The sequence below is a fragment of the Perissodus microlepis genome, chromosome 17 (genome assembly GCF_051167445.1).
Source record: "Perissodus microlepis isolate ML-2025 ecotype Zambia chromosome 17, ASM5116744v1, whole genome shotgun sequence".
Lineage (NCBI taxonomy): Eukaryota > Metazoa > Chordata > Actinopteri > Cichliformes > Cichlidae > Perissodus > Perissodus microlepis.
The window spans coordinates 2187214-2213360 of record NC_140477.1 but is presented as its reverse complement, the minus strand read 5'-3'; the positions used below and the strand labels follow the sequence as shown (position 1 = coordinate 2213360).

Genomic DNA, 26147 nt, shown 5'->3' with positions numbered 1-26147 from the left:
ATGTAGATGGATGTACAAGGAGCTTGATGTGCAAAGTGTCTGACATGCAAATTGCAGTTGAGGTAGGTCAGCTGTTCAGGAGTCTGACAGCAGGGGGGAAGAAGGAGCTGTTGAGTGGGGACGTTCTGGGGTGTGTGGGGTCTTTGAGGATGGAGGCGACGCTCTGCTCTGCAGAGAGGGCAGCGGAGTCTCTGACTCTGACCTTCATATTTATAGAAAATAATGTGTGTTTATTGTGTAAAATGTTGATGTGCTGTAAACCTTCTTCTATGTGTGGATGTATGTTTTCTTGCACAGTATGTGCACATGCAAGCTCCCTGTCAGTCTGCGCTTCTATAGGTTTCCACCTGACTATAACAGGAACGCAGCAGCTCTGCAGCAGAGCTCACTTTCATAATAGTTCAGTTTTTATTACGTGATGTAAAACAGAGTTCATTTAGCTTCATTCATTTAGCACATTTTAGTTAGGTGAGATTAACCTTTATGTGCAGTCAGCTGATGGGCAGACTGCATGCATGCGTGTTTTCTCAGGTGAAACGGTGGAGCGTGAAGCCATCTCAGAGGTCGTTCAAGATGCCAAAGAGCTTGTGAAAGCTTTTTCGAGAAGTTCAAAGCGTGTTCCACGAGCCGTCGCTGTACTGGACGACATTTTGAACAAGCTACGACCTCAGGTCAGCTCGAGCTCATTTGAAGACTTAATGGGTTTGTATGTACGTTGTATCGTGGTTGTGTCTGTTTGTGTCACGTATATTGTAAGGTAAGTATTTTTAAAGTCTGATAACGAGCTAAACATTACCCATTTTCTTATTAAACATAGCAATTTGAGTTTTTTTGCTTGTTTGTTTTGAAACGTATTTTTCGTATTGTTTCTCAGCCAAACCTTCCTACGGGGGGAGAATCTCCCGCCTGCGACGTTGTCATGAATGACGATGACGATAACGGAGACTCTCACCAGGAAGTGTGGGCCGTCTTTGAGAGGATCTGGTCTCACGTGTGTCAACTAAGGTGGGCATGTTTGTTATTGGAGTGTTGGGATTATACTGCAGGTGCCATATTAGGATTACTTACTAGTACATATGCTTGGATTTATTTAAATAACTATGTCACCATCAGTTCAGAAGTTAGCGTATTCTGCAGCAGCACCGTACTATGATGATAGTATAAGAACCAAGTGGTTCCAATTGTGGAGGAATTACAAAATAGTGACGTGAAATCATTTGCCAGGACAAAAACACACTTTGGAGTTTATTTTGAAGTGTGTCTTGTTTTTCTTTCCGTTCTGCTGACCCCCTGAAATCTTTTGCTTTCTGTTTTGTTTTAGCTTGGAGGTGTTCAAAGCTCTGGGCTTTGACCCTCACACCAGGCAGTGCCTTCAGCCAGAGGGAGCTGCTCCACCACCACAGGATGCCTTGGCCTGCTTGCACAAACTGTCCTCCATGGTCTCGCAGCTGCTCCAAGCTTTCAGTAGGTATGTCATGTCAGTTAAAAAAATACCGCTGGAGGCCCCTTCCTGTCGCTTCTTTAGATTTTAGGAGTGTGTGCGTCACAGTCACCGTTTCACAAATCTTATAGGTACATCTGGATCTGTGTCCTTCGGTAACCTCCACAGAGGAGTGTGATCTTGCTTAACCTATCACGCTTTCCTCATGCTTTCACAGGTGTGTCTCACCTTTGCCTCAACAAGTAGCTTTTCGAAGAAGTCCTTTAAACGGCCACCCCTCTCCTTCCTGTGCGCATGTGTTTTATGCTGTCATTGCTCTCGGGCTTCATTCGGCACCGTAGCGCAGGCTGTAATCTCCGTGACCTTGTAGCTTTGCCTTATCACTTTTCCAATGACGCAGCAGTCTGTGCTTCAGTGTAGCGGGAAGTTTCTGGTACGAACTCTAAGAAAAATGTCTAGAATGCACTTCTTGTGCCTGCATTGTCAGCGTGTGGTATGTTCACATGTAAGACGCGTGTTCTTATCACACTGGGAAAGACCCGAGTCAGTCTTTGGTTTGTTCTCACGTTTACGTAACACGAATCATCACAGTCGTCTGCAGCGATGCTGCTGCAGTCACGCGCTTTTAATTTGTTTTCCATTCACTCGGTTCCACTCGGAAAATTCAACAACAGCGCTTTTTCACGGAAGACATTTCACGTTGTGCAGTAGGAAGAGCTTGTGGACATAACAAAGTTAAGAATCGCCGATTTCCATTTGACCGCTTCCGTTTCCCAGAGTTGTGAATCGTAGCTCGGTGTCAACCTCGTTAATCCCACCTCGCTTCTGTGCGTGGGACACAAAAAGTGACAATTATTTGCTATCTATTTCCCGGACAGCATTCAGTGTGACATTTGGGTCTCTTTGAGGGAAGGTAACAATAAACCGCTGCAATCCAAAGGACGTTCAGCCTGGTGTCAGATACAAAAACAGTGTAGAAAAGCTTTTGCTCTGGTAGTGACGCGGTGTTTGTGGTGACATAAAACAATCTGCTGTTGTTTTAAAGTATATGAAATTTCTCACAGTGCGATATCCTGAAAACCCCTCAAACCATTTAACCCTCCGAGCTCGTCAGTTTTTATTGTTTTTGAATGGTGGGACTTCGTTACCAGATATTACATCACATCTAACATATGATCTGGTGAAGCTGCAGATAACATTGTCTGTACAAAAGCCTCCTGACACGTTGTGCCACAGCGGCGTCCTTTTCGAACACTCCGATAATCCTGCTTTCTCTCGAGTTTGCAGCTGCTGCGTCCGTGCGTACCCCTGGGCGTGTGCGAGGCTAATAAGAGCCACTTTAAATAGATTAGTAAAGTAAACACACAGTGAATTCATCAGATGGGATACTGTCTGTATACCAGAATATGCATAATGGCTGAATAACACGAGTGCTTTCAGTCAAGCGAAAAGCTGGAAACAAAAATGGGAACTTCTGTCACAGAGTGATATTGCTGTGATTGCATTTCCACATTAGTGTGAAGCATGTCGAGTCAGGTCACGATTAAAGACTCTTAAACTTGATGTCTGCCAGCATGACAAATATTATAAATATGAATCACTGCAGGATTTGCATTCCTGTGGATTATTATTAGCAGGAATCTGCGTGTTTGTGTGTAAATCTGCGCCAGTCCGTACGCATGCATGTGTGTATTGGGCTGCACGAACATGGTTGCCTAGGAGACAGCCGGGCTCATTTTCATGTGTTTGAGCAGAGCTATGAGTCATTCCATGCACGCTATTGCGCCGTCTTCCTCTTTTTCATTTTTCTCATTCTGCAGACACTAGATGTGGATAATTTAGGACACTGTCATTTCCTATCATTTTCTCCTATTTCCTATTCTTCCATCCTCGTTGCTCTGCTGCCGTTCCTTGCTGTCTTCTTGTTTCTCGCTCTGCATTATCCCCGTGTGCGTCAGAGTAATGCACTTAATGACAGTGCAGGTTTGCATTTTATGCAGATGCACGGTTGTGGATGAATGCGCGGATAAAACATGGAACTGAAAACTCATTTTGTCTGGCACGATTTAAATCTGAGCAAATTAGTGCAATCGCAGGAGAACATTACACACCGGTTAAAACCATCTACCAAATATTTGGTGGTCGTCTCCCTTTGGCCATAAAATCAGTTCAAACCTGTCAGAGACGAGCGCTGTGTCCGGGCCTTTGGGTTGCGCACACAGTGTGTCTGGGGGGCTCTTTGTGATGGTTCATGAACCCGAGCGTTTGTTTTTCCTTTTGATATTTAGCCTTTATTCAGATATTACATTGTTGAAATCATGTAACACGCTGTACAGGTCCAAGGACTCACTGCTGAGTGTGCTTTATAGGCTGCTGTCGTGAAATAGGGGTATATGCTGTGGTTTCCTCTGGGTGCTCTGGTTTCCTTTCACAGCCATGTGAACGCATGGACAGTTAACTTGTGACACTAAATTGTCTGCATGTGTTGATGTGACAGTGCTGCTGCCTCTGTGTTAGAGGACAGACTCCAGGGCCCCAACCCTGAGCTGGCTAATCAAAACTGAAATGTATCGATCCCAGTGGGACTTTCTTGTAACGGAGATCAGTTCTGACATTGTGTTTTTCTGTTTTCAGTGTCTTGTTATCAGCTCCCGGCTTAGAAGAAGTCCAGACACTGCTCAGCATCATCAACTCCAACAATGTCAGTGGCATATGACAATTATTGGTACAAAATTAGATGCACTGGACTTTGCCATGCTAAGCTCCTCTTAATGTGCTGTTTTCTTTTAGCTCAGATAAACTGCTTTCTGTTTCAGATAGTAACTGAGAATTCCAGGTTAACCGCCAAAGGCCTGCTCGACTGTTTTTCACAACCGGACTACAGGTAGGGAATATTCATCTACATAACATAACTGTATTTTTATTGTTAAATGTAAATGGCTGCTTTGGAGCTTGGTAAAAGCGTGACGTGGCTGCGCACGTGCTCAGTGATGCGTGCCATTAGCTATAACTTCCTTCTTACCAGGTATTGTATTCAAGCATGTTCTCGAAATTCTTGCGCTCTTTGTTGCAGCGTGTCCAGGCGAGTAGCTGTTACAATGACTGTGTCATGCCAACATTTCCAAACAGTCGTGCAACTCATTGTTAATATATTTCCTTGGGGAAAAATCTGTTAGCCATACCTTAGCAACCACTAAGCTGCTAGCTTATAGGTGCAGTTAGCGTGTCCTTGTCAGTTGCAGAGCCATAACTACACGCGTCTCACAGGGTGAAGCCTAAACAGGAGATCAGTGATTAGTAACCCGGCGGCTTCATTTGAATCTTGGAGATGTAGCAGTGCTCCTGTACAGTCTCATAAAGTAAAAGAAGGGTCACAAGTGAACTGAGTTTTGTGTCACCTCATTAAGCTGCCTTTGGATTCAAGAGCTTATTTTAACCTGAGCTCTATCTCACTGTTATCTGTTGAGATGTAAATTTGAAGTAGGTCGGACTTTCAAGGAGCCTGATGAAGTGCTGAGCAAAGGGCTAAGTTCAGCACTACGCACAGAGCGACCTCTGCCCTCGTTTTATATCGTGTAACGTGACATGTGAGCTTTACATTTACGCTTTCTCTGAGATTATCTCATCAATCTTAAATCTTAAATTTTATCACTATGTCAGATGGATTTATTCAACTTCTGCTTGTATTTTTAAAGTTTTAATAAACACACTTTAATCTTACGTGAAAACTCACACATAGAAACAAGCAGAATCACTACACCCGTCAGTCCATTGTGATGTCAGCTGCCATGGAAACAAGCCACAGTTTTACGTATTCAACCGTCAGTTATTTGTTTAACACTGCTGCCTGACTCTCAAAAGGTTTCTCAGATCGTGACATCACTCCAGCCGTCACTGTTATTAGGATTGATTTTGTTTGTCTTCAGTCTATTGAACATTTATGGATGACTTCATAGATCAGGGGAGGGCCGGTGTCCTGCAGGATCTCACCCTGGGTCAGCACACCTGAATGAGATGATTAGTTCATTACCAGGCCTCTAGAGCACCGCAAGACATGGGGGGGTCATTTAGCCATTTAAATCAGCTGTGTTGGATCAAGGACACATCTAAAAGCTGCAGGACACCGGCACCGAGTCCTGGAGTTCCCCACCCCTCATATAGATAATAATAATAATAACTTTATTTATAAAGCGCTTTCAAACAGTGCTGTACAACTATTTGAAACTACAGAGATAAATAAAATAAAAGCGAAACATGGCAATACAAGTAAAAAACACAATACAAGTTAAAAACAGTAAAAATGTAAAAACTAAAAGCCATAGAATTAAGACGTAAGATAGGGTGAACAAATGTGTCTTCAACTTAGTTTTAAAAACCTCCACAGAGCATCTTGAGGGAGGTTGTTCCATAGAAACGGGCACGAAAAGAAAAAGCTCTCCGATAGTCTTTTTTCTGGCTCTAGGAACCTTTAGAAGGCCAGAGTCCTGAGATCGGAGAGCGAGAGAGGGAGAGGAAGAACATTATATATAATATATACATTAGGTGAATGTGCAGTAGTAGCATGTATGCAGCAAGCAGGTGATTTCTGTACATCATCTGGATGGCTTGGGGATAGAAGCTCCTCTTGAGTCTCTCCGTCCTTGCCTGGATGATGCAGAACCTTCTGCCGGATTGCAGGAGTTGGAACAGTTTGTTGCCAGGATGGGACGGGTCCTTCTGTATCTGCGCTGCTCTAGTCCGGCATCTACCGGTGTAGGTGTCATGAAGCAGGGGGAGAGCAATCCTGCAGCAGCGTTCTGCTGTACGGATCACTCTCTGAAGAGCTTTTTGGTCCTTGACACAGCTGTTCCCAAACCACGATGTCATGTTCTGTGTGAGGATGCTCTCCACAGCGCCTGTATAGAAAATCCTGAGGATCTCTGGAGAGACCCTGAACTTCCTCAGTTGTCGTAGGTGGTACAGGCGCTGCCTAGCCTTTTTGGTCTGGACCTGAATGTGGGCAGCCCATGTCAGGTCTGAGGAGATGTGGACACCGAGCTACTTGAAGGATTCGTCTGATTCTGGCTATGTTCCTCAATCTTTGTTATCTCTTTTACACGAGACTCTAAGGAGAGCACCATGTCGAACCACACGCCCAAGTTTTTTACCTTGTCCCTGCAATTTATGACAGTATCATCAATTTTCAAGATGAGATTTTGGGACAAGTGCTGAAATTTTTGTGGCCGAGATGACTCAAGTTTTTTTTTTTTTTTTTTTTGGCTGTCCCATTTGGTTCTTTAGTCGTCAGAATTGTTGTCTGAAGGCCGACAAGGAGACCCAATGGATTTACTTTACCAAGTGGATCATCACGGCCTTACCGTATTGATCCATTTGATCGACCTTTGTTGTTATTATTTATTTTATTTTCAGTTGTTACAGATGGGACAGACATGACTGAGGGATAGGAAAGGGAGAAAGACAGATGAAGGAACAGAAAAACAGAGGGGAAGTGGGACAGTGAGAAAGGGCACCGAAAAAGAGAAAAGAAACTCCTGGATCACCTGTTGAGAGAAAAAAATGACTCGTTTTGTGCTTGATCTTGCTTATTGTGTCATCAGAGCTGAGAGCATTATCAGATGACTTTCCTGTATTTCAGTGACTTTCTTGCCTGGAATAATCATGTGAAGTCAGATGTTTTATTTAGTGTTTAAAGACAGCATGTGCCGTGTCACTTCCCAGAAGAGCTCTGGCAGTCGCATCGTTCTGGCTTTTGTTGCCACAGATCACCGCTGACAGGCTCTTTGTTTTGATCCTAAATGTTTTATTTGTTACATTCGCCATGAACCAATCTAGGACTTCACTTAGCGAGCGCATTGCCGACAGTGTTAAATATTTGATTTCTTTGCTGAGCGCAGTGGTATTATGTCACGAGTTATATAAGGCCTTGGGAGGCGCTGGTTTCAGCTGATAAGATTTTACTGTGTCAGGTTAAATAAAACGTGTTCTGTGTTGCTTATCATTCTCGATAACATACTTTTTATAACACTATAAAACAAATTTAAAAATAATCAGTGATAGGTCTGTTACTCTGCAGTGGCACAGAAGCACCAGGAATAAGGGTACTGCTTTCTGTTATTTGATATGGGAATGCCATTGTGTGTTTAGTAAGAAAGGATATTGTGCAAATTGAGCACAGAGCTTGTGGGCAGTCACATGTGCTTCTGAAAGACCGTTTGTTTTTTGCAGATTTTGAGCTGCTGGTACCGTGGGAGGATGCAATTGAGGAAGCATTTGAGTGCTAGTTGACTGATGCAGCTGTCTCAGGGCCTTAACACAAACCAGTGACGCACTCTGGGGCCTGATCAACCCTGGCAGGGCCTCCTTGGATGAGGGTGTCTGGTGATAATGGCCGAAACACCCGATGAATCCAAGGTCCACTACTGACGATGTGTCCCACATTTTAATATGATAATCTAGATCAGATCTCTAATCCCTAAAGCTAACCAAGGAAGGTAAAAATGGCAGATTATTTGGGGTGAAAGACCGAAACACCCTGTGAAGTCGAGGCACACGACGATGTGTCTCGCTGGTAAAGTTTCTGGGCTGCATTTCCTCATAACAGCAATACCTGAAGACTTTCTCCAATTATCAGGGATTGTAACTTCCAGTCCTGTTACTGAATGAATGTGATGACCTGCGACTCAGCTCAGTTTGCCTTCTGTTAAAATCAACTCAGCTCCAAGAAATATTCAAATCCACACAGCCCTGTTTCTGCTCTTGTTTGAAAACATCTGTTTTCATGGAGTCATCGGTCTGATGATGATACCACACCTGGGTTATTTTTCACTCGCAGACGTGCCGTCAGGTTGTTGCCCGATGGCTTTAGTGCAGAGCAGCGTGGCTGTTGGTTACCGCAGCTGATAATCGAATGACTCAGTTGTCGCTGAGTGCTTGTTCACGCATTAGCCACGTCCATGTTTAACTTTCATATCGTTTTTGGCATAATACGCTGACTCACTCGACAGATTTAGCGGTGACTCCTTCTGGCGTCGTCTCATGTCATGAAATTTACACATTAGCTTTATGTAACTCGGTCACACGGAGCATCCAGAGGGAAACGCCGCTCTGCCGTTTCGTAAGCCTGTGGGGAACAGCACATCGTTCAGCACAAGAAAGCCTCGGGCGTTACATTAGTTAATTTTCTGTTCATTATACTCGAGTGCTGCTTTGTGTCTGATAAGGCAGATCGGTCTCCTTCAGTAATAGAAGCTTTTATTTCGCCCTCTCATGCCTGATGTTAGTGAAATATGAATCTTTGTTTTCATGTGTTGCATTAATTTGAACGCACCGCCTTCGCTTGCTCTTTATGTTCATCGGACACTTTAAAAAATCTTCTTATTGATCAGTAATTAGAATTCTTTGTCCGCATCACAGTGACAAAGAAAGATTTCTCTGTGCTTATTGGCAGGACCGGTGAGGGAAAAGGGAAACATGAATATAAATGCAACCATTTTCGTCTTTATTGTTACTGTTGTGATGCTTTTTGCTCAGATGCAAGATCCTAAATGTTCTTAGCGCCATCAGAGGGGATGGAGTACAATCGGAGGCTTTCTGCTCCTGCTAATCACATGATGCCCTGCTTTAGAACATCTCACCGTGCAGCACATCATCACGTGGTCCTATTTTCAGTTGAGTGCAAATCATTAGTGTCTCCCGGGGACATGCATTAGCTACCTGTCAAACACATGTAGGCTGTTATGTAACACAGAGCAGCAGCACAGCAGCCCTTCCCTGTGTACACACTGTCGATGTGCGTCGCTGACACTTGGACACTCTTTGACGTGACAAACGTGTCGCAGTAGTTTGTCAGTGTAAACACTTTGAGGGAAGCCTGTCTGTCCATGGCGCACTCTGGAATGCAAAACCAGCCCAGTTGCCACCAATCAGCGCATCCTGGGAGCAGCCTGTACCCATTTCCACAGGCTCCAAAAACACACAGCTGCACCCTGGGGTGAGGGACGGGAAGTGGATGGATAGCAGTCAGCAGATTCCTCTCCTTCCTGCAGTTGCACAATCATCCAGCGAAAACAAAAAAGGCCAACGAGCAACAAGCTCCCTCAGCGTCTCCGCTGCTAAGCAGCTGTTGCCAAGATTTCAGCAGCCAGTTTGCATGTCTGTGCATGCCGAACCCTCGTTATGTGCGTTTGCAACTGCCTGGATGTACTGTACTGTAGTAGTGTTACCAAAAAAATTAGCTCAGCTGAGGGAAATGTGCTTAAATAGCTGCCAGTGAAATCCAGAGCTTCTGGAAGCTGCCGTGTACACAGAAGCAGCATTGTCTGTTGTGAGTGCCGAGTGCGATCAGCACATCCAAAGTTCAGTTATCAAACTGTTAGTGTAGAAAAGTCTGGATTCATCCACGCGGTGCCATGTTCGGTTTCATTTTCAGGCATCAATTCAAGACGACGTGTTGATTATTTCTAACTTCAACTTTCACAGTTTCAAAATTACAAATAGGAAAAAGAGCCTTAAGCAAACGTTCGGGCACCTCATGTGGTGTGTGCACGGCACCACTCTGTTAGGTGACTGTCACAGCTTGTAAACGTTTTGAGTGCCTTCGGGTTATGTGGGGTTATTTAGGGTTTTTTGGGGGGTGGAGGGCTGCAGTGCAAAGACTGAAACTAACCCACTGAATGAGCAATGTGAATGGTACTCACGGCCATTGATCAGTGGTCTTTGATCAATGGTTGCTGATCAATGATCATGACAATTTGCATATTAATAATCAAGGAACTGACCTCAGAGCCCACTGTTCATTCAGTGGTGCTAGTGTCAGTCATTGTGCAAATGTCCTGTTTATAAGGTTGGAAACCTGCAGTCAGCTGAGACTGAAGACGTCACCTGATGATGATGAAACGTGCCGGTGGACTGAACGTGAAACGTTCTGCTGGTGGACGGCGAGGACGTGTCTAAACCTTTAGCTTTTGTTTCTAGAGATAACAGCTTGTGAATTATCAGGTTTGGTAGGATCATCCGTATTGTTGTGATCAGAACTATCGTTGTTTACCGTTCTTCATCTCACCACTGAAATGTTCCCTGTGCCACTTGCTGCAACGTCTTTACTCAGGGCCCTTAGAAACTCCTGTTGTTTAGTTCATCAGTCCACAGGCTTGTTTCGATGCTCATTTGCAGACTTGTAGTGCAGATTTTTATGGGGAGGTCACAGGAACAGACTTTTCCCAATGACTCTTCCATGAAGGTCATATTTATGCGGCAGATAAGAACGGTGCAGCGCCATCCCCGACTGTGCTTCCAGGTCTTTTTAAGTGAAACAGGTTTTCATTTCTTGCTATCCTGTGAGCAGTTCTCTTGGAAAAGTGCTGCGATCTTCCAGATCTCAACTGGACCTCCATTCCCATTGACACGATCAGGTTTAAAACATTTCATTAGCCACAGGCTTTTTGGAGATTAGATCGTTGTCCGCTCTCAACTCCTTGTCGCACACTAAGAGACATTTCTGGAGCGGGGGTTCTCAGGGTTCTCAGTTCTCTTTTATGTTTAAGTTGTTTTTTTGCTGGTTTTTAGTTTGTTTTTTTGTCTTTTTGAGAGCTGACGCAGTCTCTAAGGGGATGGGTTTAGGAGGATAACAGGAGGAGGGAAGCTGCAGAGAGGCATTGAAGACTGCAACTCTGCTTCCTGCTCCCAGCTCTGGATAGTCACATTTTGGGGGTTTTAATAAATTTGGCCAGATTTCTAGAAATGAGAGCTGCTCTATCCAAAGTGGGATGGGTGGCATCTCTCCTGAGAGAAAAAGTGTCACACACAAGGTTCCTTTTGTAACGCTTAGCCCATCTTAAACACTGTGTACTGGTGGAGTGTGCATTCCTGTGACCAAAGTGCCGTACGTTCGACACCTTTCTGTTGAAATGTTCAATTCAATTTTATTTATACAGGCGCTTTATATTGTAAGGTAGACCCTACAATAATAGATGCAGAGAAAAACCCAACAATCATATGACCCCCTATGAGCAGCACTTTGGCGACAGTGAGAAGGAAAAACTCCCTTTTAACAGGAAGAAACCTCCAGCAGAACCAGGCTCAGGGAGGGGCGGGGCCATCTGCTGTGATTGGTTGGTGTGAGAGAAGGAAGACAGGATAAAGACATGCTGTGGAAGAGAGACAGAGATTAATAACAAGTATGATTCAGTGCAGAGAGGTCTGTTAACACATAGTGAGTGAAGAAGAAACACCCAGTGCATCATGGGAATCCCCCGGCAGCCTACACCTGTTGCAGCATGACTTTTTTGTGCCTCTGGATTATAAAGTAAGCAAGTCCACTTTAGTGGCTCTATTAGTGGATCTAATTAAACCATACAGGCAAAGCTGTGTGAGAGAGGTTGATGCCACTCCCTTCTCTGTACTCATGTCTTTCTCTGTTTTCTCATATTCCCAGGGAGAAGCTCAGGGTGGGAGGGACCAAGTTAATGGAGCTTCAAGAGGCCTTGGAACACTGTGTTCAAGCTGCAGGTCAATACACGACGTTTCCCACGTAGCACCGTCGTACCAGTGTCAGGAACATTGCTCATCAACCAAACGGATTCCTCGACGTGACAGATTCTTAACTTGAACTCAAAGCTGTCGAATTAAAGGCGCATCTGCTCGTGCTGTACCCGTTTCTGCCTTTGTTCTCCACCCATAAAGTTCATGTTACAGAGATAACGCCTTTTTCCGAAGGTTTGTTTAACTCTTAGTAGAACCTGGGACCAAAAATGGTCCCGAGGACCACGAAAGGATGGGATTTTGAGGTTCTACCAAGGGTTAATGCTGTAACAGCCGGTTTGTATAATTCAGCAAGTACAGATTTCATTCTCTAATAGCTTTGCACTTGTGTCCTGAATGAGTTTTGGTGAGTTAAGGTGAAATTTAGTTTATAAATATTTAAATCTATTGTAAAAAAGCATTATTTTGTTTAGAGTGATTAGTTAAATGACAAAACATTTTTACTTGAAATATTTTTTTAATAAAAATAAAATATGTACCATTTGTTATTTAAAGGCCTGCATTTATTTAAGTTTGTTTTTAAATCATTTGTGATTACCTGACAGCTTCTTACAGAACTTAATCTGTTGACGTTGTTTAACTCACATCGATGTCGCTCTCATTCAGTATGAAGCTGGAGCCCGAACATAATTCTTTAATGTAGATCAGGACAAAAACCCTTTCATGATAAACCAGCAGGTCAGTGAACAGATAGGAAAGGACTGTTTTCACCGCGAGGCTCAGAGCTCAGGTTACATCCATAAAACACTATTTTTCTTATGAATGCTGAGATTGTTCAGTGCATTTTTTAGAGCCCATTTTGACAAGTTTTTTTTTTTATGCAGTTTTTTTTACTGTTGCTTGGTTTTGAATCACTAAAGAGACGCGTCACGTTTTCTTTACCGAGGTAGCGTTCGCATGTGCAGAGCGCTGCTGTGATCGTCAGCCCGAGCGTGGTCATGCGTGTGTGTGAAGGGTGACTAAGGGGATTATATGCCTGTGATGCCAGCAGACAGGCTTAGAATACACCTGCTGGTAGTGTGACACAAGGAGAGGCTGAAGCATCAGACACCATGCAGGGAGAGGTGGAAGATGGTGAAAGGACAGGTAATGAGGACCCCAACTTCCTGTCTCAGCTTAGTCATTTAGAAAAATGTATAGAGCATTTTTTTAGTGTTCTTTAATATACATTTAAACTCGTGTAGCTGTCGCGGGACCTCGCTGTGACGTTGTAATTAGAAAATGACTGAAAGAAAAACTATGTATCAAAGTTATAACTGTAATTTTCAGGTAAGAGTTTAAAATGCCTCAACACATGTCGATGCTCTCAGCTCTTTAGTCATGATCCCACTTTACAATGCAAGGGCAAAGTGTACAGCCACACGTACTTATACTAGCCCATTTACCCCACACTGTCAGGTATGGCCATACAGGTTACCAGTGACCAAGTTGTGAATTGAGTGCAGGGCAGGGATTAAACCAGCTCCAGCAGGCAGGCAGTGATACGAGGTCACTCAGTCCTCTTTCAACACTTCCACTATCCAGAATGACTGTCGTCATCCCTTCCTGCTGATGTCTGTTAGCCAGCTTAGCATAATCTCCACTAAAAGACACTTGGGAGGGGAAAAAAACTGGCTTAGTGTGGTAGTCACTGTGGAAAATGGTGGCAGTGAAAGCTTAGCAGTGAGCAGGACACAGCAATTACTCAGGAGCAGAACTAGAGGAAGATGAGGTGGCAGCAAAAGTTAGGGTCACCTGCTGCGTCACGACTTAAAAACGCTACAATCTGGATCAACGTTTGTATTGTTATCGAGCGATACTTTGTGTTAATTAGTTGATTAATGTCAGAATTTGCAAACTGATGATTCATCTCAAATCATGACACACCACGCCAAAAGAGTCTGGTTTAAATGATTTATTAAGAAATGTTACAAATGTGGTCGTTTTCTTGCTCTAACAATCCTTCCAGAAGAATCTGCCAATGCCTGACACTTTAAACCCAAGACGGGAAAAAAAAAAAAAAAAAAGTTTTAGTAAACTGCATGTCTACATACATCAATTTCTTAAGTCACAAAAACAAAAATGTAGTTAGCAGAAGCATGGTTTGTGCGTGTGTGGTGTGTGCACGTGAATGCAACTAAATCTGGCACTGGTTAGATTCAATGACTGAAGCTGTCTGCTACTACTACTATTTTTTTTATTTTTAAACTGGTAAATCAGCAGTGTATAAAAAAATATAAAAAAAGGCCATCGTTTAAGATCCAAAAAGCAATCCAGCTGGTTTAAAATGACACAAAAAGCCATGGTAGGTGTTTATCTACTCGCACTTTTGAGTAAGGCTTCAAACTACTGACCTTTAAATGTGTGAGCAAACTTACATTTCCCCCACCAGAAATATTCTTAAATGAAAACATCACCACTCCATACAGCCACCTTTTAAGTAACCAAAAGTCGAACGCTTCTGTGAAAACCTCAAAGGTGACAAACCTTTGAAATGTAAGGGGGAAAAAAGAAGCACTAAATGTGTTGGCATATGACAGAAATGAGGAAGAAACTAAATATATACAGCACAAAAACCATTGTATGCAATATGCAAAGGCGTCATGTTGCTTTGGGCAACAACCCCCCCCCTACTTATAAGTCGATCTTCACTGAAGACCCCTCGCCCAACGTCCCCCCCACCCCCACACGTATCCGCTCATACACACAGATCATCACGAAACACGATTACGTCACTAAGCCTGTTAGTTTGGGGAAAAATAAAAATAGGTGAAGCACTGTGAAACTCCAATCCCCTGCTCTCCCTCCTCCCGGTCCTCCCTCTTCAGTCAGAGAGGGGAGACGGGGCTTTGGCGCAGTCGTACCACTCGTCCGTCTCGGGGTTGTATACCTCCACCGTGTTAAGGAACTCGTTTCCGTCGAAGCCGCCCACGGCGTAGATGGTGTCGCCCAGCATGGCCACGCCTGCATTGCTGCGAGACGATGTCATGCTGCCCAGCATCTTCCAATCGTTGCGGGCGGGGTCGTACATCTCCACGCAGCGAAGAGCGTGGGTGCCGTCGAAGCCGCCGACAACAAACAGTTTGCCTATCGAGAGCCAGAGATGCCAACGTCAGGGAAGTCTGACCAAGAGCGGTTCAGTCTGAAAGGCAGGTCTAGCTTTTCGTATCTGTGGACTCACCTGCATGAACGGCAACGGCGGCCCCTCTGCGAGCCACATTCATGGGAGCTATCAGAGTCCAGGTGTTGTTCTCGGGGTTGTAGCGCTCCACGGTGTTCAGGCAATTCCACGACTCTGCCCCTCCGATCGCGTACATGAAGCCGTCCAACTCGCACACTGCTGCCTGGTGCCTCCCTGAAATCATATTCGCTCAATGAATACAGCTTTTCATCTCACCTCAGGCTGCAAAAAAAGTCACAAAATCCACTGTGGATACACACGGATGTTGAGGGAGGCACAGTTGGTCCAGGTTTTGGCCACAGGGTCAAAAGCGTCACAGTTCTTCAGACCCTTCTGCCCGCAGGGATCCGACCCTCCCACAACATAGAGTTTGTTGTTCAAGGAGCAGACGCCTTTAAGAGAGATGATAGCGATGAGTTGAACCGTCATTGAAGACTTCAGACATTTTTTCTAGACGTGGAAAAAATTACATGAATGCACAGTGGACCGACCTGCGTTGCAGCGATTCGTCCTCAGCTCTGGTACTTGAGTCCACTCATCAGTGTGAGGATCGTATTTCTCCCCACAGCTCAGCTCATCAGAATGTCCGTTTGAACCTCCAATCACGTAAAGCTGACCCTGCAAGAGGTCATTAGACCCTTTCAAACTTCCAATTTTTGCAACATTAAGTGCCTACTAACAGAAATGTAACAAACATATTTGAACAAGAGGAGTAGAGAAATACTTAAACAGGACAACTAATCCTGTTTGAACAGGTGCAGCTACTAAAATGTCACTGTAATCCAGAACAAATAAACCTGACATAAGATAAATGCTAAAACTCTACCATGAGCACGGCCATCTGGAAACGAGCCCTCGGAGTCCGCATGGGTGCGATGAAAGTCCAGCGGTCCTCCTTGGGGTCGTAACACTCGACAGTCCTCAGACACTCCTCTCTGTTGTAGCCCCCTGCAGGAACACAAAGAGGCACCACAGTCAAAAACTCCCTTATATAAACTCAAAATATTAATCAGTGCAAAACCTACATGTCCAGTGAGAACAAAGTGTGTACGTCTGTCCGTGCTGCACTATAACCTACAAATACACACCCCACCGAAAGAGAAAGCAGTAAGGCTAATGGATGATTTGCCAACCTGCTGCAATGAATTTTCCATTCAAGGCTGCGGTGCCCAGGCCGGAGCGAGCATAATGCATGGGTGAGAGCGGTTGCTCTTCGAGCTCTTCTGGCTGGGCCTCGAAGCTGAGGCTCTTCATCAAGCAGGGAGTGGCAGAGGGAGATGTCTGAGGGCTGTTGCGACCGTGCAAGAAGATCACACACAGCACACCGTCCAGCACAGCCAGACACAAGTAGTTGTTGTCTAGGAGTAAGATTAGGGATGGTTAGGCAACAAAAAGTTTGTTTTTCATGTACAGCATGTGGCGTTTATTCCACCCAAAGGGAAGTTCTTTCTGATTGCACAGTTAACGGACTTACTTGCGGTCTTCTCAGAGGCGATGTATTTCCACTCTCTCCTGGCGGTCTGCTTTGGGGCGTTTGCTGCTTGGTTGGAGGGAGACAGGCTTCCTGAAGAGCTGCAGCTCATCTGTCGCTGGTCGCTCTCCCGTACAGGTTTCTTCTGCAAGAGTATATTGCAGCTACAGAAACCAAGCTTGCACCACAGGCCCCAACAGTGGCCAACGCCAACCAATTCCATCCCAGCCTACTCTTTGATCCAGCTGCTCTAACGTAGACGTAGCATGATCTTGCCGGAGCGAGTACCAAAATCTCACCTCCCCATATCTGAAGCCAGCTACAGCAGCTACTACAGCAGTGTCAGACCACGACACAATTTAAAGGAGGCCGATAAAAACCTGAAACAGCAGCTGTCCACGCTCAGCTGGCTGAGATTAGCTTAATAAACAATGCGGTTTTAACATATGCTCAACAGCACTGCCAGGCCGGCATCATTGGTCGTGTTCTACGTTACATTAGCTCTTACATTGTGGCTAAATTATGGTACAAATGAGCCATATAGACTTTTAGCCAGAAAGGGACCATGTAGTTCTTTTATGCATGGTCAGGCACAAGCTGTATGCCGCACGCTGCCAAGCAAAGTGTGGTAGAGGCGGTGAAGCCAGGCACAAGCTGTTGAGTACCTGCACAAACTGAAGGTGGTCCTCCTCGCCACCAAACACCTCACTGTGCCCCTCAATCACCAGCCCTCCATCCACCAGCTTATGGTCAGGTGAGTAGTACAGCGTTTGCACCTGAAAGACAAACAGGAACAACACACCCATGTGGCTGTCTCCATGGCAACACACTGAGAGCCCCTTATAAGGGGGAGGGGGGAAAAAAAAAAAAAAAGAAGAAGGGGGAGGAGAGGCAGTGCTGTAAAGAGGAGAGGGGGGGGAGGGACAGAGACCTGGATCTTCTGCTGTTTGAATAGAAAGGCTTCCTTTAAAGACACACATACCACCAGCACTGCACAGAGTGTGTTAGGCGTTCAAGCGCAAGAAGATATCGGCCGAATGTGACAGTGCGTCTCCTTAATTTCCATCTATGAACAGAGGGAGTTGGTAAAAAAAGAAAAAGAAATAATAAAATGCGAAGCTCCATCTGGAAAGATCTTCTGTGAAGAATGAAGAAGAGGAGCTGCGTGTGGCACACTTCCCACATCAGCTACTTCAAAATTCAGCCTCTAGTTGAAGTTGTTACTGTGACAGCAGCCACAACGGGCAGGCAAATCCAGATGCCTAACAACAGTGCAGGTAAAACAACTTTGCTGGGACATAACAGATTAAATCCACCAGGAGACGCAAGCAGTCAGATGTATTCTGTTGGAGCTGCTGGAGTCACTCAGCTGCCCATCTTTAGGGCAAATAAAAAATAAAAAAGGCAAAGGATTGATGTGTGTGTATTTTAGAAACGTTTAACATGAATTTATGTGCAGTAACGGGGTATTCAATTGCATGTATCGCTTGCAAGGGAGATGATGAACCATGTGTTCTGATAAATGTGGAAATGGGATTCATGTGCATGTATGCCATGGACAGATGGGGACACAGTGTTGTTTGGCTGCAAAGAGAAGCTGCTGAGGGGCAGTTGTGCTCCTCTCCTCCCTCCCTTTTCTCTGACTCATTACCCTGGTGGCTCAGTCCTGGCTCCTCAGTCTGGTCTCCTGCTGCTGCTAATAAACCTACAGGAGATATAAATCAACGGGGAGGAGTGCCTGTTAGTGCTGCAGCAACAAACGTGCACCTGTTCAGATAGCAAAAAGTGAAAAATCAGAATCAAGGGTCAGACCTTTGAGTGTGTGTGTGTTCATAGGAGGAGAGGAGCACCGTAATACTCAGATGGGGTTGCATGTAATCCAACCACATACCCAAAAGAGAATATTGGAAAAACAAACAAACCAAAAATATAAAGACAAGAGCAGACAGCAGCTCTTTTGGGCTCACCTCTAATTGGTAGTAGGGTTCAGGGGTACAGAGTTTCTTACTGCAAACACTCCAACAAATCAGAGGGAACAAAAAAAGAACAATGCTGATAGAACAGCATGAAAATGGCATGCCATTTCTACTTCAGCCTCCTAATGACTTCTTAATGTCAAAAACAGGAGGAGTTAAGAGGGAGGGGAAGGCAAGAATGCAGATTAGTAAGTGAGCTGAGACGGCACACCCGGATACTGACCTCCTCCATCAGTCGTTCCAGATGGTCACCGTTCTCCCACAGGCTACGCTGCACCCAGTTGAGAACCTTCGAGTAGAGCTTGCCATTGCTGGGCAGGGTGAGGTTGTCTTCTAGCATTACCTCCAACTGTAAACACAGAGTGAGGAGGTGAAACAGGAGGCGTGCACGGCAGAAATGAAGTGAGCACGTAACAGAAAATGAATACCACGACCTTTACTGGGTAGCTGGGAACCTCGTCTTACTGAATGATTAGCATTTTGCCATTAGTTTGTTTAAAATGCCAATTTCAGCTCTTCTCTCAGCATAATGCAATCCTACAATAAAGGAAATCACATGCAGGTTTATATTCCAACCTTACAAAACTGGAGAGGCTCACTTTGACTCAACCACGGGGTTAATTCAGTCCAGTATGAACAAAAGCCTCACGTTAGCCTGCTGTGCTTCACGTCCCCCACACTCAACAGGATTTGAGTGTAATGATTAAAGGGCGCACGTTCATACTGTAAGTATCGTTAATCTTGCGTTAGAGTCAGAAAGGTATAAATGTAAACCTTAATCCTGAGTTATTTCACTAAACACTAACTGTAGCTACAGAGACATAAGACTGTTAACGGAGGCTTACAGTGTATCACTTCGTCGTTACAGAATGGCTCAAATGCACTTAAATAAACTGTCAATAAATACTTAAATATTTAACTACATGTGTGATCCTTTATGCCAGTACCTTAAGGCGGGGAAGTTTAAGGAAGTCCTCCTGTTCAGACACTTCCAGTAGATGGTCTTGGATGAAGGCATCTACCTGGGACAAAAATCTAGCATCTCCCATGGAGCTGGCAAAGTTTCGAAAGGAGATGGCATTCTGGGAATCCAATTTAGACAGCAGGTAGTCGCCACAAATCTGAAGTGAGCGGAACATATTGGGATTAATAACTGAGGAAATAACCTTTTTAAGGACGATGGGGAGAAAATTGTGACGAATGGGGCCGATGAGGAAAAACATACCTGTTTGACTCGCTCCATTTTGAACCTTTTGGCTGCAGAGTAAACTTCCTTGACCAGCTCCTTGTCTGCCTTGAGTCTATCACACAGAAAACGCAAAGTCGTTATCAACCAAAGGTTAAGAATCATAAAGAGATGGGCGTAAGGGTCAAAGGTCAGAGTTGCTACTGACTGGGCAGTATAGGCGTAGTTTAGCAAGATCTCCACAGCCTCTGGGTCCAAGTCCTCAAAAGTGACATGCGAGACTCCATGAGACTCAATGTCACTGTTAAAGATCTCAAACAGGTAGGGACTGCAGCAAGCCAGAACTGCACGGTGGGCCATGAGTTCGTGACCACACACCTGGGCAATAAAGAGAAAGAAGGGTCACTCAATCAGGATCGGGGGGGGAAATGCATAAAAGATCACAGTGGGTAAAACTAATAAAGTTAAAATGAAAAGCAATTGAGTTTTTTTTACAACATGTATTTAAAGGTTAATCAGTGGAGTAAGTGGTCATTTGTCCTCTAGAGCACACCCGGCTCCACCTCAGCTCATAGAAGTTCACAGAATAACTCGGTGGCTTTTCTGAGAATGTGCAATGGACCGTGCAAGTGTTTCTGCAATAAACCATACCTGCAGCCTAACGTCACAGAACTGCCCGTTTTTCCTCAGGGCATTCATTTTGGCCACAGTAGAGTCCAGGAAACTTTCATCCTCAAAGATCAAATAACCGTTTTGAATCATATTGGAAAAATTTTGACAAATTATCTAAGGAAAAAAGAAAAGAGAACAAAAAAATATGCATTTAGTCAAGCACTAATGAATATCTTCTGCAGTGTGAGACGTGCTTTCAGGTATGCAGGATCGTAAACGCTGGCTTATTTCACTGACGACTACACAGGATTAGGATTAGGCATCTGCAACGTGCACTGTCAATTATAATCCTTGGATTAGTGGTTGTCTTACCTAATAGAGAATAATTCAAATCCAGGGAAGCACCACTGCTGAGAGCAGAACAGGAAACAAACGTAGGCACCAGGCAAAGCAGACTAAGATCGCTGTGAGAACTAAGTCTTCTTCACCCAGGGAGAGGGATGGGAAGTTGTCAGAAGAAATGCCAGCTGACCACTGAGCAGAATGGAGAGGGGAAGCAGCCACAAGGACAAACTATCAGGCTTGAAGCGACTGCAATCGAGTCCTTGGTATCCCGTTGGCTATAGAGTAGTACTTATTCTGTGTTTGTTGCACATTATAACCTGCATGGGGAAAAAAGGAGAAGGAAAACAGGGAGTTAAGTTCTTGCTTAGTTTTTAAATGGATGCTGCATGTTCTTGGCATTCAGGCAATGTGAGCATGAGTCAGTTCCACGTGGTAAGAAAGTGAGAGCTGCAGTCCCTTCTCTTTGGAAACAAACAAGCATGCAGCAGAGCTCAGTTTTTCTCAATAGTCACAAGACTGCTTACAAAATTCAATAAAAGATAAATCAGACCAGTCAATCCCATCACGTTTAAGAAACTGTTGTCCCAATATCCTGTAAAGCAGGGGTAGGCAACTCCAGGCCTCGAGGGCCGGTATCCTGCAGGTTTTAGATCTCACCCTGGGTCAGCACACCTGAATCAAATGATTAGTTCATTACCAGGCCTCTGGAGAACTTCAAGACATGTCGAGGAGGTAATTTAGCCATTTAAATCAGCTGTGTTGGATCGAGGACATCTAAAACCTGCAGGACACCGGCACTCGAGGCCTGGAGTTGCCTACCCCTGCTGTAAAGCATGGAGCCTGCAGCACTGGTAGCCAAGCACCATATACTCCTCCCTTGCAACACTCCATTTGGCTCTTTAAATCTCCACACCTGCTGATAAGGCCAAGCACGACCATTTAATCCATCTCATGTCTTCAGCTTCATCTCCCCTTCTCTCCGAGGCAAGGCTCCATCAGCTCTATGTTATATGACAGGCCTACTCGGCTAGCTCCTCCCTATAGGAACCTTTATAATCAGGCACTGACCTATAAGAAAAATGCAGGAGGAAACGACTTGTGACATGTGAAGCTTCATATAATAATAATAATAATAATAATAATAATAATAATAATAATAATAATAATAATAATAATAATAACAACAACAACAACAACAACAATAATAATTTTTTATTTAAAAATAGCGCCCTTCAGAACACCCAAGGACACTGTACAGCAAATACAGCATATACATGTAACCCTAGTGCACAACCCCACCTACAAGTCACATCACACCTAGTAAATCTCCAAAAGTTGATTCTGTTCATCTGGACGAAGCGTTTTGTGGGAGAAACGTTTCGTCACTCATCCAGGTGACTTCTTCAGTCTCAGCTGACTGCAGGTTTCCCCAATCTTATCAACAGTACATTTGCATAATGACTGAAACCAGCCCACTGAAGGAACAATGGGCTGGGAGGTCAGTTCCTTAATCATAATTATGCAAATTCTCATGACCATTGATCAACAACCACTGACCAAAACCCACTGACCTAGTAAAGATCCTCCCCATCAGACATTTCGATCCAATACTAAAAAACAAATTTAGACTTCACCAAAAAGTAAAGCAGAGGGATACCTAAACTGACCCCGAAACACAAGATTATCCCAGTTTAACAAAAAGATTTTAACAGAAGTAAACACAGCTGGTCCAATCCTGTGGCTAACCAACTCACCATTCTACCACCTGCAGACTGAAGCTCAGTAAACATAAATAAAATTGTGTTTTATTACTAAATCACATGGGGAGAGAGGACAAGACGGACCACGGCAGGTGCACCAAATGGCAAGGCATTTGGTGCACCCTCAGTTTGTACAAGACTCCAACTTGCATGCAGAATGAACTCATTTAAAAAGGTGTCAACCTAACTAAGTGGTATACATGCAATGCACCTGTCATTTTGATTGGGTGGATTTTTTGTAGTTACTAAAAACTCCCGTAGCAGATTACTGCAGCCCTATTCTCAAAAAAGAAACACTCTAGGAAGCATTTCGACCGTGTGCCCAGCTAAAATACAGCCGTTCTACGTTTGACTTCACTGCTAACCCGATAAAGACACAGCAAAAGACCAGACTGACAATGAGGCAGACAAACAGCATGGTCTTTGTAAGCCGCTGCTGAAATAACAACCATGTTATCCGCTGTCAGATAGTTCAGAGGAAACAAACACATTCTTTCCATTTGTAATAAAGAAACAAAAAGGAGAGAAAACTATTCATTTGTACTCTGCTTTTTAAAAACATTTATTTTCCAGCTAACTTTGAATAAAGTGTATGTTTGTTTTTACTGCAACATTAGAAAAGGATCAATAAAAACAGTATGAATACATGAATCAATCTTAAACTTCTATCCGATATAATTTACAATCACACTCGCAGAGCAAGTACACACATGTACTGCGCCAGATCAACAAAGTAAAAGTACTCAAATCCAGTGACCTACTAAACTCATAACCATACTGTTAGCAGTTTTATAACCAAGTAATGGAAGGAGGATCTATTCTAAGAAGGGATTACTGTGCTTCAGGCTGTATCCAACAGTTTCTTTACCTCCACTGCGACCCACAAAGGGACATGAATAAATTGGGACAATTCAAGTCTGAGGGACAAAATGATCATGATTTAAAAAAATAATAAAAAAGCATTACACTACTTGTCAGTCACTACTGGCTTTATTTTTTTTCAAGTGCTGGAGTGATGCTACTTGCGTGCAGTATAAAAATTAAAGCCAGAAAGCATCAAGATGTGCCATGTTGCGCAACTGTTTTGTTTTTGGGAAAGAGCTCATTGGCAAATATGTGAACCTGCCAATAATGTGTGCCAAAGCACACACTGAAAAAAGCAAAGCTCGGTGGCACATTCTAGAAAATAGGCTTTTTACAATGCAATGAACAGCACGCACAGCGAGACTGGCACAGAAAGCTATAATTCAGCCCGTCTGCGTGTGGACGGAGGGTACGCTGACCTATTTTTGAGTCGTTACGCAACATCTGGCAGAAGACTCCCTGAGAAGGAACAAATGCTGCGAACTCCTCCACAGGCCTGGGTCCACCACACTGGCATATTGCCTCGTTTCCCTTCCCTTTTTCCCACCAAGCACTTTACGCAAAAATCTGGCAGCCAAAAACCACACCTTCAACTTTCCAGATAGTTCTTTAACAGAGTTTCCATCTTAAACCCAGCTTTCCTGACACAAGGACCTGGTGTATTTGGATAAATTTAAACCACTGACACAGTTATTCTGGGAACCAGTAAATGTTTATTGTCTCAGGCTTAACAGAATATGTATGAAACTGTTGCCTGTGGCTGTCCTTTGGGGCACTTGTGTGAGCACAAGTCATTATCAAAACTTGTATCACATCAGACACTGAGCAAGCAGTAAAATAAGAAGGGGGGGGGGTCGGGGCGCATGGTTGATGAGCTTCAAATGCTGTTGTACAGGCAGGCTTGAAAGCCACTAAACAAAGGAGGGAGAACAATAGCCTGGAAGAGAAAGAGTGACACTGTTCACAACTTTGTCACAGAGGACAGCTCTGAATGGATCCTCTCTCCGTTTTTCCATCTGATTAAACAGGCACAAAGAATGCTGGTAGGAAAGCTGAACAATTAATGCTTGTTAGGCAGCCCTCTTGTGGTGAAAAGAGGCACTGCTTAATATTACACCCAGTTTTCACCGTGTGGAAATTTACCGCCTGTAACACGTCGCAATGGGAATCTAATAAGGGTGAACAACAATAACAAAAAGCACTATACACCCAGCTGCCTCTGTAGCTTATTAAAACACAGTCCTTCCTACGCTGGAACATGTCTGTAGTTGAAATCCATTCCAATAAGCTACAAGGTGAGGAGGCCGTCAAATGCATGTAAGGAGCAAACCAACCCCCTCCCCAAGTCAACTACTGGCCATCTCATTAAAATAACACGTCTGCAAATAAAAGCACTAATGCCTGTGAGCACAACTGATCAGACTGCATATATACGCACACACTCCATTTAGCACATACTGGACATACATTAAGGAACCCGTTAAATGTTTATTTTTAGCCCTTTCATTAAATCAGTGTGTTACTAGGGAATTTTCCACGTGACTGTTAGCTTCAGAAACCGATTAATAGCACAGTAGGTCAAATACTACCATGGCGTTAGGCAGCATGCAGCCAATGAATACCAAATATTCAAGGGCAATCAATAAGCCCCAGTGGCAAAAACGGGCCATCAGTACTGTGGCAAGACTGGTCACAGCCCACAGAATGTGGCTAAACTACATGAAGGGTCAGTAAAGGACAGCGTGTCCCACCCTAACTATCTACCATTTCTCGAAGGGTAAATCTTGCAAATTGATTTAAAGTACGTGTGTTGGTCTCGTCGCTATTATGCAGTGCCATTCAATAACCCCTCTCTCCTTCCCTCTAGCGAGAGGAAACCACCACCAGGGCCATGATGTCTGGCGATGATCCAGAAGTCATATAGCCACTCTAAATACAATCCCGCCACCGGAAACTGAGTCAGGAAAGGGACTCCCCCCCCCCGCCCTAAAGTACCAAATTAGGTTAAATCGATTTTTTTCTCTCCAAAGACTACAAAGGCAGATGATACAAATACCTCTGCATTTACGCGACCTAGCCATGGGCATGCAGGTGGAATGAACGGAATGAGCTAGGAAGTCACGGAGAGATGGATCCGAGGGAAGCGCATGTTAGCCTTTTTTAAGCTAGCAACCTGCTTCCTAGCTCGGTAACCACGGGGCAGCTACACCAGCAATAAATTCAGACACTGTGTTTTATTCAGTAATTACATCTAAAATAACAATACTCTTATGTTACCGGTCAGTGTTAGCTTATTGCAGTCATCAGTAACGCTAACCTGAAAGCTGCAGCTGGGGTAAATTGTCCGCGACTCTCTGCTACGAGGGAGCATTGCGCGGCATTTTCAGCGGTTGTCGCACAAACCCAATAAATGCGAAAATTACCATTTATTTTAAGCTCCAAAATACACATCTAACAGCTGTTTTACGGCCGTGCTAGTGCCCAATAACCCATAAAACGGCTTCTCCACGCGTTAACAGCTGACTACACGTCGAAGCCATCAAGCAACATCAGTTCATCTCTGAATTATTTTTAAGAGAGAGAACAGTCTTACCTGAGGCGTTTGATAACAAATGATATGAGACATATTTAATGCGAATTCAGACTTGGTGGAGTCGATCTGGAGAAAAGACGCAACGCGGCTACAGGCACGGCGTGTGGAGCTAACGGTAGGTCTTTTCTTCCTCAGTAAAGGACCGTCGACACACAGTCAAACTTCGACTGTCTCTGTGCCAGAATGGCCGAGCAGCGCTA

At 44.2% G+C, this 26147-nt stretch overlaps 2 protein-coding genes across 9 annotated transcripts in view; one reads left to right on the top strand and one right to left on the bottom strand.

Annotated features, from left to right (window-relative positions):
- Positions 1–13992, top strand: part of swt1 (SWT1 RNA endoribonuclease homolog) — a 27080-nt gene extending 13088 nt beyond the window's left edge. For 5 of the 6 annotated variants that reach the window (XM_084909261.1, XM_084909258.1, XM_084909260.1 and 2 more), the window contains exons 12-17: positions 532–671; positions 875–1005; positions 1322–1468; positions 4076–4142; positions 4258–4325; positions 11874–13992. In XM_084909261.1, the coding sequence (XP_084765387.1) occupies positions 532–671; positions 875–1005; positions 1322–1468; positions 4076–4142; positions 4258–4325; positions 11874–11973 (653 nt within the window). In that variant the 3' untranslated portion in view covers positions 11974–13992. Of the gene's footprint in view, positions 1–531; positions 672–874; positions 1006–1321; positions 1469–4075; positions 4143–4257; positions 4331–11873 lie in introns of those variants that run through there. The other variant, XM_084909263.1, reaches the window with a different exon arrangement.
- ivns1abpa (influenza virus NS1A binding protein a) lies at positions 13860–26147 on the bottom strand. Of its 3 annotated transcripts, none has more exons than XM_084909265.1 (15): positions 25948–26147; positions 21644–21798; positions 20758–21047; positions 20425–20559; positions 19813–20151; positions 19535–19708; positions 18811–18936; positions 17277–17387; positions 16615–16756; positions 16274–16498; positions 15967–16088; positions 15632–15758; positions 15401–15532; positions 15141–15314; positions 13860–15046 (listed from the first exon to the last, which is right to left on the bottom strand). In XM_084909265.1, the coding sequence occupies exons 4-15, from the start codon at positions 20533–20535 to the stop codon at positions 14784–14786; spliced, it is 2046 nt and encodes a 681-aa protein (XP_084765391.1). In that variant the 5' UTR covers positions 20536–20559; positions 20758–21047; positions 21644–21798; positions 25948–26147; the 3' UTR covers positions 13860–14783. The 3 variants fall into 3 exon arrangements, with proteins under 3 accessions (XP_084765391.1, XP_084765392.1, XP_084765390.1); XM_084909266.1 differs by lacking the exon at positions 21644–21798 and having other exon boundaries at positions 19813–19888; positions 19982–20151; XM_084909264.1 differs by lacking the exon at positions 21644–21798.